This window comes from Anomaloglossus baeobatrachus, chromosome 10, assembly GCF_048569485.1.
Source record: "Anomaloglossus baeobatrachus isolate aAnoBae1 chromosome 10, aAnoBae1.hap1, whole genome shotgun sequence".
NCBI classification, from domain to species: domain Eukaryota; kingdom Metazoa; phylum Chordata; class Amphibia; order Anura; family Aromobatidae; genus Anomaloglossus; species Anomaloglossus baeobatrachus.
This window is the reverse complement of record NC_134362.1, coordinates 52,904,824-52,922,578: the sequence shown is the minus strand read 5'-3', so window position 1 is coordinate 52,922,578 and position 17,755 is coordinate 52,904,824. Positions and strand designations below refer to the sequence as shown.

The 17,755-nt window shown below is 46.7% G+C and overlaps 1 protein-coding gene across 2 annotated transcripts in view; it reads right to left on the bottom strand.

Annotated features, from left to right (window-relative positions):
* The window catches only part of ATL3 (atlastin GTPase 3), a 109,465-nt gene that overhangs the window by 41,009 nt on the left and 50,701 nt on the right, over positions 1-17,755 (bottom strand). For both annotated transcript variants that reach the window (XM_075326676.1, XM_075326675.1), the window contains exons 6-9: positions 12,891-12,947; positions 10,852-10,944; positions 6,097-6,235; positions 3,852-3,979 (exon numbers count right to left, since the gene is read on the bottom strand). In XM_075326676.1, the coding sequence (XP_075182791.1) occupies positions 3,852-3,979; positions 6,097-6,235; positions 10,852-10,944; positions 12,891-12,947 (417 nt within the window). The remainder of the gene's footprint in view (positions 1-3,851; positions 3,980-6,096; positions 6,236-10,851; positions 10,945-12,890; positions 12,948-17,755) is intronic.

The following is a 17,755-nucleotide window of genomic DNA, read 5'->3' as shown; positions in this document are numbered from 1 at the left end:
AGAGCTGACAGGAATGGCTGCCGGCGTCCTGAGGAGAGGAGGGGGCCGTGGGCGTGCCCTAGAAAGTGCGGGAACCTGGTGCCCCACTGTGCACAGTGAGGGGGGTGGAGTATGCAAAGCATGTTCCAGCCCTCAGCGCTGACGTCCTGTGCAGCGTCCCGCCCTTCCCCTGACTGGCAGGCCTGGGGGCGGGAAAAAAGTGAGACTAGGCCGCAAAAGCCGGGGACTAAAGTTATAAGCGCGGCCGGCGTATAAGCGCGGTCGTCCCCGGCGTACTAACACTCCCAGCCGCGCTGCAGTGTGAAAAGGCAGCGCACGGTCAGCGCGGTAGTCCCCAGTAAACTAACACACCCAGCCACGCTGCAGTGTGTGATGGCACAAGCGCGGTCAGCGCTGCGGTCCCCGGCGCACTAACACACCCAGCAATGCTGCAGTGTTTCTGTGCGCGGTCCCCACGGGGACACAGAGTACCTCAAAGTAGCAGGGCCTTGTCCCTGACGATACTCGGCTCCTTGTCCAGCAGAGTCCCCAGGGGCTGTGGATGGAGCACGGTCTCAGTGCCTGGAGACCGATTAGGATCCCACTTCACCCAGAGCCCATTAAGGGATGGGGAAGGAAAACAGCATGTGGGCTCCAGCCTCCGTACCCGCAATGGATACCTCAACCTTAACAACACCGCCGACAAGAGTGGGGTGAGAAGGGAGCATGCAGCGGGCCCTGTTATGGGCCCTCTTTTCTTCCATCCGACATAGTCAGCAGCTGCTGCTGACTAAGATGTGGAGCTATGCGTGGATGTCTGCCTCCTTCGCACAAAGCATGAAAACTGAGGAACCCGTGATGCACGGGGGGTGTATAGGCAGAAGGGGAGGGGCTTTACACTTTTAAGTGTAATACTTTGTGTGGCCTCCGGAGGCAGAAGCTATACACCCAACTGTCTGGGTCTCCCAATGGAGCGACAAAGAAAAACACTTTTATAATACTCACCTAGGTGGCGGTCTGGTCCAATGGGCGTCGCTGCTCTCCGGTCCGGCGCCTCCGCTCTGCTGCGATCTCCGTCCTCCTTCTACTCAGCCCTCTGTATTATGACGGGTCCTAAGTCAATCACACACAGGCTGGCACTGCAGTCCTGCGCAGGCACACTTTGATCTGCCCTCCAAAATACTGTAATGCACAGGCACAAGGAAAGGTTAAAGATCACCTGCATATGTGCACTACAGTACTTTGATCCACCCTGAGCAGGTGAGATCAAAGTGCGCCTGCACAGGAGTGCAATGTCGGCCAGTGTGGCTGATGTAGGACGTGTCATAGACACGGGCCTCAGAAGAAGGAGGACGTGATCGCCGCAGAGAGGAGGCGCTGGAACGAAGCGCAGCAACACCCATCGGAAGGACCGCCCCTTAGGTGAGTATTATAAAAGTGTTTTTTATATTATACAGGGCAGCCTGGGCTCTTAAATACAGTATTCCAGAATTGTATATAACAGCCCACTGGAGGTGGCCGCAGCTTATAGTCACTAAATCTGGTGACAGATTCCCTTTAACCCCTTCAGCCCCGGGGCACTTTCCGTTTTTGTTTTTTGCTCCCCTTCCGAGAGCCGTAACTTTTTTATTTTCCGTCAATCTTGCCATATGAGGGCTTGATTTTTGCGGGACAAGTTGTACTTTTAAATGAAACCATAAGTTTTACCATATGGTGTACTGGAAAGCACCAAAAAAATTCCAAGTGTGGAAAAACTGCAAAAAAAGTGTGATGGCACAATAGTTTTTGGGATCTTTAATTCACGGTGTTCACTATATGGTAAAACTGATGTGTGGGTATGATGCCTGAGGTCGGTGCAAGTTTGTAGACACCAAACATGTATAGGTTTACTTGTATATAAGGGGTTAAAAAAATTCACAAGCTTGTCCAATAAAAGTGGCGTACGTTTTGCGCCATTTTCCAAAACCCGTAGAGTACTCATTTTTTGGGATCTATGGCTCAGTTACGGCTTATTTTTTGCGTCTCGAGCTGATGTTTCTAATGGTAGCATTTTTGCGCAGATGCTACGTTTTGATCGCCTGTTATTGCATTTTGCGTAAAACTTGCAGCGACCAAAAAACGTAATTTTGGCGTTTGGTAAACGGCGTAGTGGCAAAAAAATTCCAATCAGATTAATTGATTTTATATTTTGATAGATCGGGCATTTCTGAACGCGGCGATACCAAATATGTGTATATTTACTTTTTTTTTTAACCCTTTAATTTTCAATGAAGAGGGAAGAGTTCTGCCCAGCGCAAGAAGGAGAGATACGTCAGTAAATTTCCAGGTGCTTTATTCTGCTTGGTTTCCAATAAAAATGGTCATATAAACATATGACTTGACAAAGGCTACACTCCAGTAGCCGAAACGCGTCGCTGTTGTGTCATTATCCATGGAGGACTATGTCTTAACTGTTCATATGTTTATATGACCGTTTTTATTGGAAACCAAGCAGAATAAAGCACCTGGAAATTTACTGACGTATCTCTCCTTCTTGCGCTGGGCAGAACTCTTCCCTCTTCATTATACACAGGTAACAGCACCTGCAGCCCGAGCAGCAGAAGGAAATCTGAGCACATGGAATGGGTGAGCTGAAAGTTTCTCTTTTTGTCTTTTAATTTTCAATGGGGGGAAAGGGGGGTGATTTGAACTTTTAGGTTTTTTGGTTTTTTTTTTAAATTTTTTAAAACTTTTTTTTTACTTTTTTTATTTTATTTTACTAGTCCCCCTAGGGGGTTATAGCGATCAGCAATCCGATCGCTATCTGCTGATCACAGCTATACAGCTGTAAACAGCAGAAATAGTCACTTTCTTTTTTCCTCTGCTTCGTGCCGAGGAAAAAGGAAAGTGAAACTTCATAGCAGCAGGCGTCATCACATGACCCTGTGCTACGATGGCAACCACCGAACGTCACGTGATCACTCATGGGGGCGGCGGTAAGTAGAAAACATGGCCGCGCGCATATAGATCTCGCTGCCAGACTTTGGCAGCGAGATCTAAGGGGTTAATGTTCCGGGTGGAATGCGATTCCACTCGGAACATGTAGGCACACGTCAGCTGTTGAAAACAGCTGATATGTGTGCCGATCCACGCCACCTGCCCGCGGCAGGGGGCGGGGCTTACCGGGACACGATCCATGACGGAAAGATCCGTCCATGGTCGTGAAGGGGTTAATTGCAAAAATAATGCAGTATATAGAGCTGGTCCTGCTGCCAAGAAACCAGATGAAGCCATTTAAAGTCTGTTGTGCACAGAACAAATAATAATATTTATTCATGTATATAGCACTATTAATTCCACAGCGCTTTACATACATTGGCAGCACTGTCCCCATCGGGGCTCATAATCTTAATTCCCCATCACTATGTCTTTGGAGTGTGGGAGGAAACCGGAGGAAACCCACACAAACACGGGGAGAACATACAGACTCCTTGCAGATATTGTCCTTGGTGAGATTTGAACCCAGGACCCCAGCGCTGCAAGACTGCAGTGCTAACCACTGAGCCACCGTGCGAAAGCATCATATGACGGACCTAGCACTTTATTTACTTATATAGCGACATTAATTCCATAGTGCTTCATAGACATCATCATTACCGTCCTCATTGGGGCTCACAATCTAAAGTCTCTATCACTATGTCTTTGGAGTGTGGTAGGAAAGAGAACCTGGAGGAAACCCACACAAACATGGCGAGAACATACAAACTCCTTGCAGATTATCATCAAGTAACATATATGGACTTCAGTTTATGCTGGCAGGATTAAGAACCCAATATGTAAGTTAACAGCGAAAGATCAGTTCTAGTATTTTGCTAAATGAAGATCCAACTTACCTTAAAATACTCCAAAAGTCCTCGGCAGGTAACTTTTGCACCATTGATCTCTTTTTCCATCAGGCTTCGGGGGCCAAGGACTAGAGGAACCAGCGCACTGAGCTGTTCTGTGAACTCCGGAGCAATGTCTGAGAAAAAAAAAAAAAACAGCTTTGTAAAATAAGCCAGAAAAGTAAATGAATTATGCAACTCAAATTTTATTTAGAAAAATTGTCCTGCTCGGAGACCTAATTCTTCCAGCAGATCCACAATATTCTTATGGGAGCTCTGCACCAAATACAGTGCCTACAAGTAGTATTCAACCCCCTGCAGATTTAGCAGGTTTACACATTCGGAATTAACTTGGCATTGTGACATTTGGACTGTAGATCAGCCTGGAAGTGTGAAATGCACTGCAGCAAAAAAGAATGTTTTCTTTTTTTATTTTTTTTTAAATTGTGAAAAGTTTATTCAGAGGGTCATTTATTATTCAACCCCTCAAACCACCAGAATTCTGTTTGGTTCCTCTAAAGTATTAAGAAGTATTTCAGGCACAAAGAACAATGAGCTTCACATGTTTGGATTAATTATCTCTTTTTCCAGCCTTTTCTGACTAATTAAGACCCTCCCCAAACTTGTGAACAGCACTCATACTTGGTCAACATGGGAAAGACAAAGGAGCATTCCAAGGCCATCAGAGACAAGATCGTGGAGGGTCACAAGGCTGGCAAGGGGTACAAAACCCTTTCCAAGGAGTTGGGCCTACCTGTCTCCACTGTTGGGAGCATCATCCGGAAGTGGAAGGCTTATGGAACTACTGTTAGCCTTCCACGGCCTGGACAGCCTTTGCAAGTTTCCACCCGTGCTGAGGCCAGGCTTGTCCGAAGAGTCAAGGCTAACCCAAGGACAACAAGGAAGGAGCTCCGGGAAGATCTCATGGCAGTGGGGACATTGGTTTCAGTCAATACCATAAGTAACGTACTCCACCGCAATGGTCTCCGTTCCAGACGAGCCCGTAAGGTACCTTTACCTTCAAAGCGTCATGTCAAGGCTAGTCTACAGTTTACTCATGATCACTTGGAGGACTCGGAGACAGACTGGTTCAAGGTTCTCTGGTCTGATGAGACCAAGATCGAGATCTTTGGTGCCAACCACACACGTGACGTTTGGAGACTGGATGGCACTGCATACGACCCCAAGAATACCATCCCTACAGTCAAGCATGGTGGTGGCAGCTTCATGCTGTGGGGCTGTTTCTCAGCCAAGGGGCCTGGCCATCTGGTCCGCATCCATGGGAAGATGGATAGCACGGCCTACCTGGAGATTTTGGCCAAGAACCTGCGCTCCTCCATCAAGGATCTTAAGATGGGTCGTCATTTCATCTTCCAACAAGACAACGACCCAAAGCACACAGCCAAGAAAACCAAGGCCTGGTTCAAGAGGGAAAAAATCAAGGTGTTGCAGTGGCCTAGTCAGTCTCCTGACCTTAACCCAATTGAAAACTTGTGGAAGGCGCTCAAGATTAAAGTCCACATGAGACACCCAAAGAACCTAGATAACTTGGAGAAGATCTGCATGGAGGAGTGGGCCAAGATAACTCCAGAGACCTGTGCCGGCCTGATCAGGTCTTATAAAAGACGATTATTAGCTGTAATTGCAAACAAGGGTTATTCCACAAATTATTAAACCTAGGGGTTGAATAATAATTGACCCACACTTTTATGTTGAAAATTTATTAAAATTTAACTGAGCAACATAACGTGTTGGTTTGTAAGATTTATGCATCTGTTAATAAATCCTGCTCTTGTTTGAAGTTTGCAGGCTCTAACTTATTTGCATATTATCAAACCTGCTAAATCTGCAGGGGGTTGAATACTACTTGTAGGCACTGTAGATAGTTGTTGGCCAAAGGATGGCTCTGCCGGCAGCTACCCCTCCAGAATCCTCCATACAAATGAGCACTCCTGTGTTTTTTTTCGAGAGAGCCACTGCCGAACTCCTCTTATTCCACCGAGAACAAAAGGATTGGAGATCCTCATCTCCGCCACATCATCTATCAGGCAAGGCTCGGAAGGCCCCAACACATTAGACTGTCGACTGATTGTGCCAATATAGGCGGGTTCGGCTGACGTTACTCTAATATGTAAGGGGGTCTTCACTACATCCGCACTGTGAGATTAGATGTTCCTCTGTCCCATACAATCTGAATTTAAAGGAGCTCAATAAACAAATGTTATAAAATTAATGGAAATCTTAACCAACCAACCTTTAAGGCGGCCATCAAACTGAGGACTAGTCGCGACCTTGAGCCCAGGATGTGGGAGAAGGAAACAGTTGACGTTGGTGAAGCAGGAGTGAATGTGCTTACGTACGTTCTGGATCTCTTCATGCTGATGCTCCTTTACCTGTTGGGAAATATTGGGTTACAAAATCAGAGAAGAAGATTTAGATTGTGAGCCACAATGGGAAGAAGAAGAAACCTAAAATCCAGCCCTTCAGAACAATGTAGGAAGAAGAAGGAACCAACATCTCGTCTACATGATACACACTTCCCTTACTCCACCATATTTACCACTCTTCTTCTAACAACGCTCAAAGAGGTTTCATAGAAGGAGCCCAATTGCCCAGATAAGATACATTACAAACTTTCTTATTTTCATGTGTACTAATGATTTATGGAAAAAATAAAAATAAAACCCAGTGGTGATTTTATTTAACCCCTTAACGACCTTGGACGTACTGAGTACGTCATGGTCACATGGTGCTAAACGACCCATGACGTACTCAGTACGTCCTGGCGAAATCGCGGTCCCAGAGCCCCGGGGAGTGAAATTTGTTTACCTAAACGGTGGATTCGGGAAGGAGGGGACCTCTGCCTGACCTCAGGAGGGGTGGTGCCTCCTCCCCGAACCTACAGAGGCTGTGATTGGCTGACGAACGCCGCTCAGCCAATTACAGTCACTGTAATGTGTCAGCCATTGAAAATGGCTAACACATTGCAATCCAGCCATAATCAGTGCTGCTGTAGCACTGATGACTGGCTGGAGCTGGGTGAACTTTGTTTCACCCGCCCCCAGCTCTGATTGGAGAGACCGGCCTTGTGACCGATCTCTCCCAATCACTGTGGATCTTGTGCCGTCACCGCTACCCTCAGCTTCACTCCGTCCGTGAAAGCTGATGAGAGCGGTCGCTGCAGGTGCCCATCGGTAAGTTATAGCACCCCCCCCCCCCGATCCCCCGCCGCTCCCCGCCGAGATCCCCCGCCGCTCCCCGCCGAGATCCCCCGCCGCTCCCCGCCGAGATCCCCCGCCGCTCCCCGCCGAGATCCCCCGCCGCTCCCCGCCGAGATCCCCCGCCGCTCCCCGCCGAGATCCACCGCCGCTCCCCGCCGAGATCCACCGCCGCTCCCCGCCGAGATCCACCGCCGCTCCCCGCCGAGATCCACCGCCGCTCCCCGCCGAGATCCACCGCCGCTCCCCGCCGAGATCCACCGCCGCTCCCCGCCGAGATCCACCGCCGCTCCCCGCCGAGATCCACCGCCGCTCCCCGCCGAGATCCACCGCCGCTCCCCGCCGAGATCCACCGCCGCTCCCCGCCGAGATCCACCGCCGCTCCCCGCCGAGATCCACCGCCGCTCCCCGCCGAGATCCACCGCCGCTCCCCGCCGAGATCCACCGCCGCTCCCCGCCGAGATCCACCGCTGCTGTCCCTGCCCGCCACGCCGCTTTACACGCCGCTGTCCCTGCCCGCCGATCCACCTCTGCTGCCCGCCACGCCGCTGTCCCTGGTCGCCACGCCGCTTTACACGCCGCTGTCCCTGCCGCCACCGTCCCCTTTCAGTCGCACCCACCTTTTTCAGCCGCCGCTGCACCCGATCGGCCGCCGCCTCCATCGGCTGCCACTGCACCTAATCGGCTCCCCCCCTCCATGTGCTGCCTCCCCCCCTCCATGTGCTGCCTCCCCCCCTCCATGTGCTGCCTCCCCCCCTCCATGTGCTGCCTCCCCTCCCCCCCTCCATGTGCTCCCTCCCCCCTCCATGTGCTCCCCCCCCCTCCCCTCCCCCCCTCCCCTTCCCCCCTCCATGTGCTGCCTTCCCCCCCTCCATGTGCTGCCTCCCCCCCCCCATGTGCTGCCTCCCCCCATGTGCTGCCTCCCCCCATGTGCTGCCTCCTCCCATGTGCTGCCTTCCCCCCCCTCCATGTGCTGCCTCCCTCCATGTGCTGCCTCCCCCCATGTGCTGCCTCCCCCCATGTGCTGCCTCCTCCCATGTGCTGCCTCCCCCCCCATGTGCTGCCTCCCCCCCCATGTGCTGCCTCCCCCCCCATGTGCTGCCTCCCCCCCCATGTGCTGCCTCCCCCCCATGTGCTGCCTCCCCCCCATGTGCTGCCTCCCCCCCATGTGCTGCCTCCCCCCCATGTGCTGCCTCCCCCCCATGTGCTGCCTCCCCCCATGTGCTGCCTCCCCCCCATGTGCTGCCTCCCCCCCCATGTGCTGCCTCCCCCCCCATGTGCTGCCTCCCCCCCCATGTGCTGCCTCCCCCCCCATGTGCTGCCTCCCCCCCATGTGCTGCCTCCCCCCCATGTGCTGCCTCCCCCCCCATGTGCTGCCTCCCCCCCCATGTGCTGCCTCCCCCCTCCCTCCATGTGCTGCTTCCCCCCCATGTGCTGCTTCCCCCCCATGTGCTGCCTCCCCCCCATGTGCTGCCTCCCCCCCATGTGCTGCCTCCCCCCCCATGTGCTGCCTCCCCCCTCCCTCCATGTGCTGCCTCCACTCCATGTGCTGCCTCCCCCCTCCCATCAGACTCTGCCCCCCTCCCTGATCTGCTGCCTGCTCTCTCCCATCCTTTTCACCCTCCTTCATCTGCTGCCTCTTCTGTCTGCTGTGATTCTGCTGCCTAGATCCATCCTGTAAGGTAGGTATCCCCATCTCACCCCCCCATCCTCTGCCGCTCCTCCATCCGCTGCGCCATTTCCCATCATCCATCCGCTGCGCCCTTTCCCATCCTCTGCCGCTCCTCCACCCGCTGCGCCCTTTCCCATCTTCCATCCGCTGCGCTCTTTCTCATCTGCCGCCCCGCCCTCTCGCATCGCATTATCCAGCGCAGTTGCTCGCTTCCAGACTGCAGTGGATGATGCGATGCGAGACTCGTGCATTGCTCTCACGTTTGGCACTGGTCTTAGTGGCAGGCGCTCTTTTTTTTTTTTTTTTACTGATGTCTGTATTTTTTATTTTGCCAAACTAATTTTTTTTGTATGGGGGGGGGGGGGGCTAGTTTCCAAAATGGGATCACATGTGGGGGAGCGCCATTGTTTAGGCACCTCAGGGGGGTCTCCAAATGAAACATGGCGTCTGCTAATAATTCCAATCAATTTTACTGTGAAATGGCGCTCCTTCTCTTCTGAGCCCCGCCGTACGCCCAAACAATTGATTTCCACCACATATGAGGTATCGTCGTACTCAGGAGAAATTGCACAATACATTTTATGGTGCATTTTTTCCTGATACCCTTGTGGAAAAAAAAGCTACCTGTTTGAAAAAACAATTTTGTGGTAAAAAAAAGAATAAAATATTTTCACGGCTGAACATTACAAACGTTTGTGAAGCCTCCAGGGGTTCCAAGTGCTCACTAAACAGCTAGATAAATTCCATGAGGGGTCTAGTTTCCAAAATGGGGTCAATTGTGGGGGAGCTCCATTGTTTAGGCACTTCAGGGGGGTCTCCAAATGAAACATGGCGTCCGCTAATAATTCCAACCAATTTTGCTGTGAAATGGCGCTCCTTGCCTTCCGAGTCCTGCCGTGCGCCCAAACATTTGATTTCCACCACATATGGGGTATCTGCGTACTCAGGAGAAAATGCACCATAAATTTTATGGTGCATTTTTTCCTGATACCCTTGTGATAAAAAAAGCTACCTGGTTGAAGCAACAGTTTTGTGGTAAAAATTTTTTTTTTTCTTTTCACGGCTCAACGTTATAAACTTCTGTGAAGCCCCCAGGGGTTCAAAGTGCACATCAAACATCTAGAAAAAATATTTGAGGGCTCTAGTTTCCAAAATGGGGTCATTTGTGGGGGAGCTCCATTGTTTAGGCACCTCAGGGGGTCTTCAAACCCGACATGGCGTCCGCTAATGAGTGCAGCTAATTTTGCACTCAAAAATTCAAATTGCGCTCCTTGCCTTCCGAGTCCTGCCGTGCGCCCAAACATTTGATTACCACCACATATGGAGTATCTGCGTACTCAGGAGAAAATGCACGATACATTTTATGATGCATTTTTCCTGATACCCTTGTGAAAATACTAATTTTTATGGCTAAAGTAACATTTTTGTGTTAAAAAAGTAAAATTTTCATTTTTTCGTCTACATTGCTTTGGTTGCTGTGAAGCTCCTAAAGGGTTAATAAACTTCTTGGATGTGGTTTTGAGCAGAGTGAGGGGTGCAGATTTTAGAATTGGGTCACTTTTGGGTATTTTCTGTCGCCTAGGTTTCTCAAATCACTCCAAATGTGATGTGGTACCTAAACAATTTTTTTTTGTAAATTTTGTTGGAAAAATGAGAAATTGGTGATGAACTTTGAACCCTTCTAACTTCCTAACGGAAATTTTTTTTTTTTCAAAAATTGCGCTGGTGTAAAGTAGACATGTGGGAAATGTTATTTAGTAACTTTTTTGTGTGACATTTCTCTCAGATTTATGGGCATAAAATTTCAAATTTTGAAAATTGCAAAATTTTCAAAATTTTCGCTAAATTTCCGAAATTTTCACAAATAAACGCAAAACATATTGGCCTAAATTTACCACTGACATGAAGTACAATATGTCACGAAAAAACAATGTCAGAATCGCCAGGATCCGTTGAAGTGTTCCAGAGTTATAACCTGTCAAAGTGACACTGGTCAAAATTGCAAAAAATGGCCGGGTCTTTAAGGTGAAAACAGGCTGGGGGCTGAAGGGGTTAAAAAAAAAGTACAGACTGGGAGGGGAGCAGGTAAATCATTCCTTCATACATATATTGCACTTACCCGTAATCTCTTTTCCAAAAACTTATCACCTCCTTCTGCTCCATATTGATACTCATAGGGAAAGCTCCAATCGCGAACCAAAAACATCAGAGTCTGAAAGAATAATTAAATTACAATCTCAAATTCAATTTTTCAGAAATATCTTAGCAAACATAGTGTCACTATAAATCTAGGATTTTTCTTTCCTCTATCCTCGATAAAACTGAAAAAAATAACTACAAGGACAGGAAGGGGGAAATTTAGGCAGTTGTGTTGGAGGCAACGTTCCTGATCATTGCGACAAAAGTTGCATTTATAAATGTATCTAAATCCTGGCCGAGCAGGAAGTCCTGTCATTTTATTATATCCAGTGCTACAAAATGACTTGCATGGCGCAAGTATTCGAAATTTAGATGATTGATAAATGTGTATCTCATTAGGCTTTATTTTTACATAAAAACCCATAAAAAAACCCCACAAAAATCATAAGAATAAAAATCAAACATAAAAATCGCCCAAAGAAATAAGTTTATATATACAATATATATATATACTGCTCAAAAAAGTAAAGGGAACACTAAAAGTGTTCTCTTTACTTTAACAATGTGTGGATGAAGGACCATCACATCAAAACCCTGTCATGGCCAGCCCAATCTCCAGACCTGAACCTCATTGAAAACCTCTGGAATGTAATCGAAAGGAAGATGGATAGTCACAAGCCATCAAACAAAGAAGAACTGCTTACATTTTTGCACCAGGTGTGGCATTAGGTCACCCAAAAGCAGCTATGAGTAAGGACTCTCCAGTCCGAAAAGCGTAAGCGTACCTCCATATTGGTGAACCATATGTTTTTTTAAACATGTTACTCTATTTTAAATTCAAGGAATAAAAGTTTTTGATTTTTACAAGTCCCTTGTCAAGTTGCTGGAATACGAACCAAGAGTTGTGTCTCCTTGATTATCCAAAAAGTAACCACGTCTGATCTGGTGACAGGTCCTTTTTAGGTGCACATCATTAGTGGACAGAAAATACTACATAGTAACTCACTGTTGAGGAGGGCCATTGGATCACATACTTAATTAACCTCAAGACATAGGGGATTGTGGCAAAAAAGTCCAATGAAATAGTTGACCAGCCCACGGACTAACCCATTGACCAACCCTCTGACCGGCCCATGGACTAACCCATTGACCAACCCACTGACCGGCCCACAGATCAGCCCATGGACTAACCCAGTGACCAACCCACTGACCGGACCACAGATCAGCCCATGGACTAACCCATTGACCAACCCACTGACCGGCCCACAGATCAGCCCATGGAATAACCCACTGACCAGCCCACAGATCAGCCCATGGACTAACCCACTGACCGGCACATGGACTAACCCATTGACCAACCCACTGACCGGCCCACAGATCAGGCATGGACTAATCCATTGACCAACCCACTGACCGGCCCACAGATCAGCCCATGGACTAACCCATTGACCAACCCACTGACCGGCCTACAGATCAGCCCATGGACTAACCCATTAACCAACCCACTGACTGGCCCACAGATCAGCCCATGGACCAACCCATTGACCAACCAACTGACCGGCCCACAGATCAGCCTATTGGCTAACCTATTGACCAACCCACTGACCAATGGACACGTCCAAGCATGCCCACTGTAGAGCTGACCATATCCCTCTTCCTAGTTTATATAAGTCGATGCTCTCTTGAAATAAAGCTCTCTTGTAGTTGTGCCAATCTCTGATCAAGGAGAGGCTTACATCTGACTCTTTGTCTGGTGTCAATTCTTTCACACATGCACTTGATCCATACCAATTAGGTCATGAGCAGGCAACTAGTGAACATTTCAAGGTGTTCACCCTAAGGCTATGTGTTCACGGTAGAATGTTGCTGCGGATTTTTCTGCATGAAAATCCGCGACTTTCGCGGCAAATCCGCACCTTTTTTTTGATTTTCGGAAAATCCGCGGCTTTTCCGCGAGAAATCCGCGGAAAAATCCGCGCATTTTCCGCAGCGTGGGCACATAGCCTAACAGTAACTCACCTGAAATGGCTTCAAGAAGATCTCATCCATAGCCAAACGCCCATATTCAGTAAAGAGCTGAAAATACAATAAAAAGAATATATTACATTATTAACAAATATAGGATCTGAAAAGTCTGAGTATGTGAATAAAGCCACTCTGATTATTAGACACTCAAAACACTTAGAGCTGTAAAATGCTATCCCTGAAAAGAAAAGTAACCACAAAACCCTTCTACAAGAACAATACGATGGGCAGTTATCAATTTATATGAGGCAATTTGGTGTAAACTACATTTTGTCCTGTAAAAGAGTAAAAAAAAAAAACCAAAAAAAACCCAAAACTTACTTACTACAAGTTAAAATAAAAAAAAAAAAAAAATAAAAAAAAAATGGCACAGGTCTGGTGAAACATTACTTTTCTGGCATTCAGGCAGCCACAAATTTGCTAAATGTTTTAAGAGGAATGAGAATAAATGTATTACAATTCAGTAATGCAGACCAAAAACATCTCAGGAAATAGAAAATTGTAAATTTGACAAAGTAAAATAAGACGCTGCAATGACTCGGAGACGGAGAATCCCCTAGGCCTCCAAATTATGGATCCGGGTGTGCAACATTTTGAGCTCCTCAAATACCAATACATAGAAGCCATTGCACCAAACGCAAAGCCAATGGCAAAACTTTGCACACAGTACATTTTATATACTATTTGTGTGTTTTTTGTTTGTGCTTACTTTTGCTGTTAATGGCGACAACAATGTAATGCGGTGACGGACATTATATAATTTTTAGAAATATTTGGCTTCTTTATTTAAGCATATTGTATGCCCGTATACATTACTGGCCATTAACTTAATGCAGTGGTTTATGGCCTATTTTAGATTTAGACCATATTAAAGAAACCACTGGACTTTTTTCTATGTATTCATGCCAGAAAAATGTTCTTGCCATGCTTAAAAGGGATATTTGTATCTTTAGAAGCCATCTCCTATCCTATGGCCGAGAAGCAAAATAGGTCTGAAGCACAAGCAGTCTAGTTGGGTTTCCTTCAGACTAGACTGGCCTTTAACCCCTTCAGCCCCGGGGCACTTTCCGTTTTTGTTTTTTGCTCCCCTTCTTCCGAGAGCCGTAACTTTTTTATTTTTCCATCAATCTTGCCATATGAGGGCTTGTTTTTTTGCGGGACAAGTTGTACTTTTAAATGAAACCATAAGTTTTACCATACAGTGTACTGGAAAACGGCAAAAAAATTCCAAGTGTGGAAAAACTGCAAAAAAAGTGTGATGGCACAATAGTTTTTTGGATGTTTTATTCACGGTGTTCACTATATGGTAAAACTGATGTGTGGGTATGATGCCTGAGGTCGGTGCGAGTTTGTAGACACCAAACATGTATAGGTTAAAAAAAATTCACAAGCTTGTCCAATAAAAGTGGCGCACGTTTTGCGCCATTTTCCGAAAACCGTAGAGTTCTCATTTTTCTGGATCTATGGCTCAGTGACTGCTTATTTTTTGCGTCCCGAGCTGACATTTCTAATGGTACCATTTTTGCGCAGATGCTACGTTTTGATCGCCTGTTATTGCATTTTGCGTAAAACTTGCGGCGACCAAAAAACGTAATTTTGGCGTTTGGAATTTGTTTGCCACTACGCCGTTTACCAATCAGATTAATTGATTTTATATTTTGATAGATCGGGCATTTCTGAATGCGACGATACCAAATAGGTGTATATTTATTTATTTTTTAACCCTTTAATTTTCAATGGGGGGAAAGGGGGGTGATTTGAACTTTTAGTTTTTTTTTTTTATTTTTTAAAACTTTTTTTTAACTTTTTTTTATTTTACTAGTCCCCCTAGGGGGCTATAGCGATCAGCAATCCGATCGCTCTTATCGATCCACTGATCACAGCTATACAGCTGTAAACAGCAGATACAGTCACTTCCTTCCCTGGCCTCCGGGCCGGGTGAAAACGAAAGTGAAACGTCATAGCTGCAGGTGTCATCACATGACCCTGTGCTACGATGGCAACCACCGAAAGTCACGTGATCACTCACGTGACTTCCGGTGGGGGCGGTGGTAAGTGAAAATCTTCACCGCACGTATATACAGTTAGGTCCACAAATATTTGGACAGTGACACAATTTTCGCGAGTTGGGCTCTGCATGCCACCACATTGGATTTGAAATGAAACCTCTACAACAGAATTCAAGTGCAGATTGTAACGTTTAATTTGAAGGTTTGAAAAAAAATATCTGATATAAATTGTAGGAATTGTACACATTTCTTTACAAACACTCCACATTTTAGGAGGTCAAAAGTAATTGGACAAATAAACCAAACCCAAAAAAAAAAAAATTTATTTCAATATTTTGTTGCGAATCCTTTGGAGGCAATCACTGCCTTAAGTCTGGAAGCCACGGACATCACCAAACGCTGGGTTTCCTCCTTCTTAATGCTTTGCCAGGCCTTTACAGCCGCAGCCTTCAGGTCTTGCTTGTTTGTGGGTCTTTCCGTCTTAAGTCTGGATTTGAGCAAGTGAAATGCATGCTCAATTGGGTTAAGATCTGGTGATTGACTTGGCCATTGCAGAATGTTCCACTTTTTTGCACTCATGAACTCCTGGGTAGCTTTGGCTGTATGCTTGGGGTCATTGTCCATCTGCACTATGAAGCGCCGTCCGATCAACTTTGCGGCATTTGGCTGAATCTGGGCTGAAAGTATATCCCTGTACACTTCAGAATTCATCCGGCTACTCTTGTCTGCTGTTATGTCATCAATAAACACAAGTGACCCAGTGCCATTGAAAGCCATGCATGCCCATGCCATCACGTTGCCTCCACCATGTTTTACAGAGGATGTGGTGTGCCTTGGATCATGTGCCGTTCCCTTTCTTCTCCAAACTTTTTTCTTCCCATCATTCTGGTACAGGTTGATCTTGGTCTCATCTGTCCATAGAATACTTTTCCAGAACTGAGCTGGCTTCATGAGGTGTTTTTCAGCAAATTTAACTCTGGCCTGTCTATTTTTGGAATTGATGAATGGTTTGCATCTAGATGTGAACCCTTTGTATTTACTTTCATGGAGTCTTCTCTTTACTGTTGACTTAGAGACAGATACACCTACTTCACTGAGAGTCTTCTGGACTTCAGTTGATGTTGTGAACGGGTTCTTCTTCACCAAAGAAAGTATGCGGCGATCATCCACCACTGTTGTCATCCGTGGACGCCCAGGCCTTTTTGAGTTCCCAAGCTCACCAGTCAATTCCTTTTTTCTCAGAATGTACCCGACTGTTGATTTTGCTACTCCAAGCATGTCTGCTATCTCTCTGATGGATTTTTTCTTTTTTTTTCAGCCTCAGGATGTTCTGCTTCACCTCAATTGAGAGTTCCTTAGACCGCATGTTGTCTGGTCACAGCAACAGCTTCCAAATGCAAAACCACACACCTGTAATCAACCCCAGACCTTTTAACTACTTCATTGATTACAGGTTAACGAGGGAGACGCCTTCAGAGTTAATTGCAGCCCTTAGAGTCCCTTGTTCAATTACTTTTGGTCCCTTGAAAAAGAGGAGGCAATGCATTACAGAGCTATGATTCCTAAACCCTTTCTCCGATTTGGATGTGAAAACTCTCATATTGCAGCTGGGAGTGTGCACTTTCAGCCCATATTATATATAGAATTGTATTTCTGAACATGTTTTTCTAAACAGCTAAAATAACAAAACTTGTGTCACTGTCCAAATATTTCTGGACCTAACTGTACATCTCACTGCCAGACTTTGGCAGCGAGATGTAAGGGGTTAATGTTACGGGTGGAATGTGATTCCACTCGTAACATGCAGGCACACATGTCAGCTGTTGAAAACAGCTGATATGTGCGCCGATCAACGCCGCCTGCCCGAGGCAGGGGGCGGGGCTTAACGAGACACGCTCCATGACGGATATATCCGTCCATGGTCGTGAAGGGGTTAAAGGGAGCCAACCACCAGGATTTTGCTATATGAAGTAAAGACAATTTCATACAGGCAGTAAAATGCTGAATCCAGGCATACCGGTTATAGAAAGATCCGATGCTTGCTTGCAGAAATATCTTTAATCAAAGTTGCAGAAATGCCCTGCACTTTGATTGACAGGTGCAATGTGGCGGGTCTTTGTTTGTTGGGTCCTCTGCGTATCTCGGCGCGTGCGTATTGCCCCAGTAATTCTGTTTTCATTAAAATGGCACACTCTGGAGTCCGCGCATGCGCGTACCGCAATCTCTGGCGCCATTTTATTGAAGACAATGAGAGGCATCAGCACATGCTCAGATTTTATTTTTACATCTGCGCACACGTCCCTGCCGCTCATAGTCTTCATGAAAATGGCGCCCAAAATCACGGTAGGCGCTCTTTTAATGAAGACAGAATTACTGTGGCAATGTGTATACGCCGCAAACAATAGCAATAGTGGCATACCGCAATATTCAAATAAAAAAAAAGGGGGCAAGACAGGAGGACCCTGGGAGAAATAAACGCAAGGACCCAACCCATAAAGGCCTGGCCCCCGATGCACACGTCAATCAAAGTGCAGTGCAGTTCTGCAACTTTGATTAAAGCTATTTCAACAACCAAACATCAGATCTTTCTATAACAGGTATGCCTGGATTCAGCATCTTACTGCCTGTATAGCACTGCCTTTACTTCATATAGCAAAATCCTGCTGGTTGGGTCCCTTTAACTTATAAACCACGATTATTGGAACAATGTTCAAATATAAGCTCAAGAAAAAATGTTCCGCCTTATACCCTCTGTCAGAGGCTTCTCCCCCAGCCAAAATTAGATATCCTGTTTTGCACTGATGAGAGGCATACACCCCGAAACATGTGTCAGGATTGGCTTCTTATACC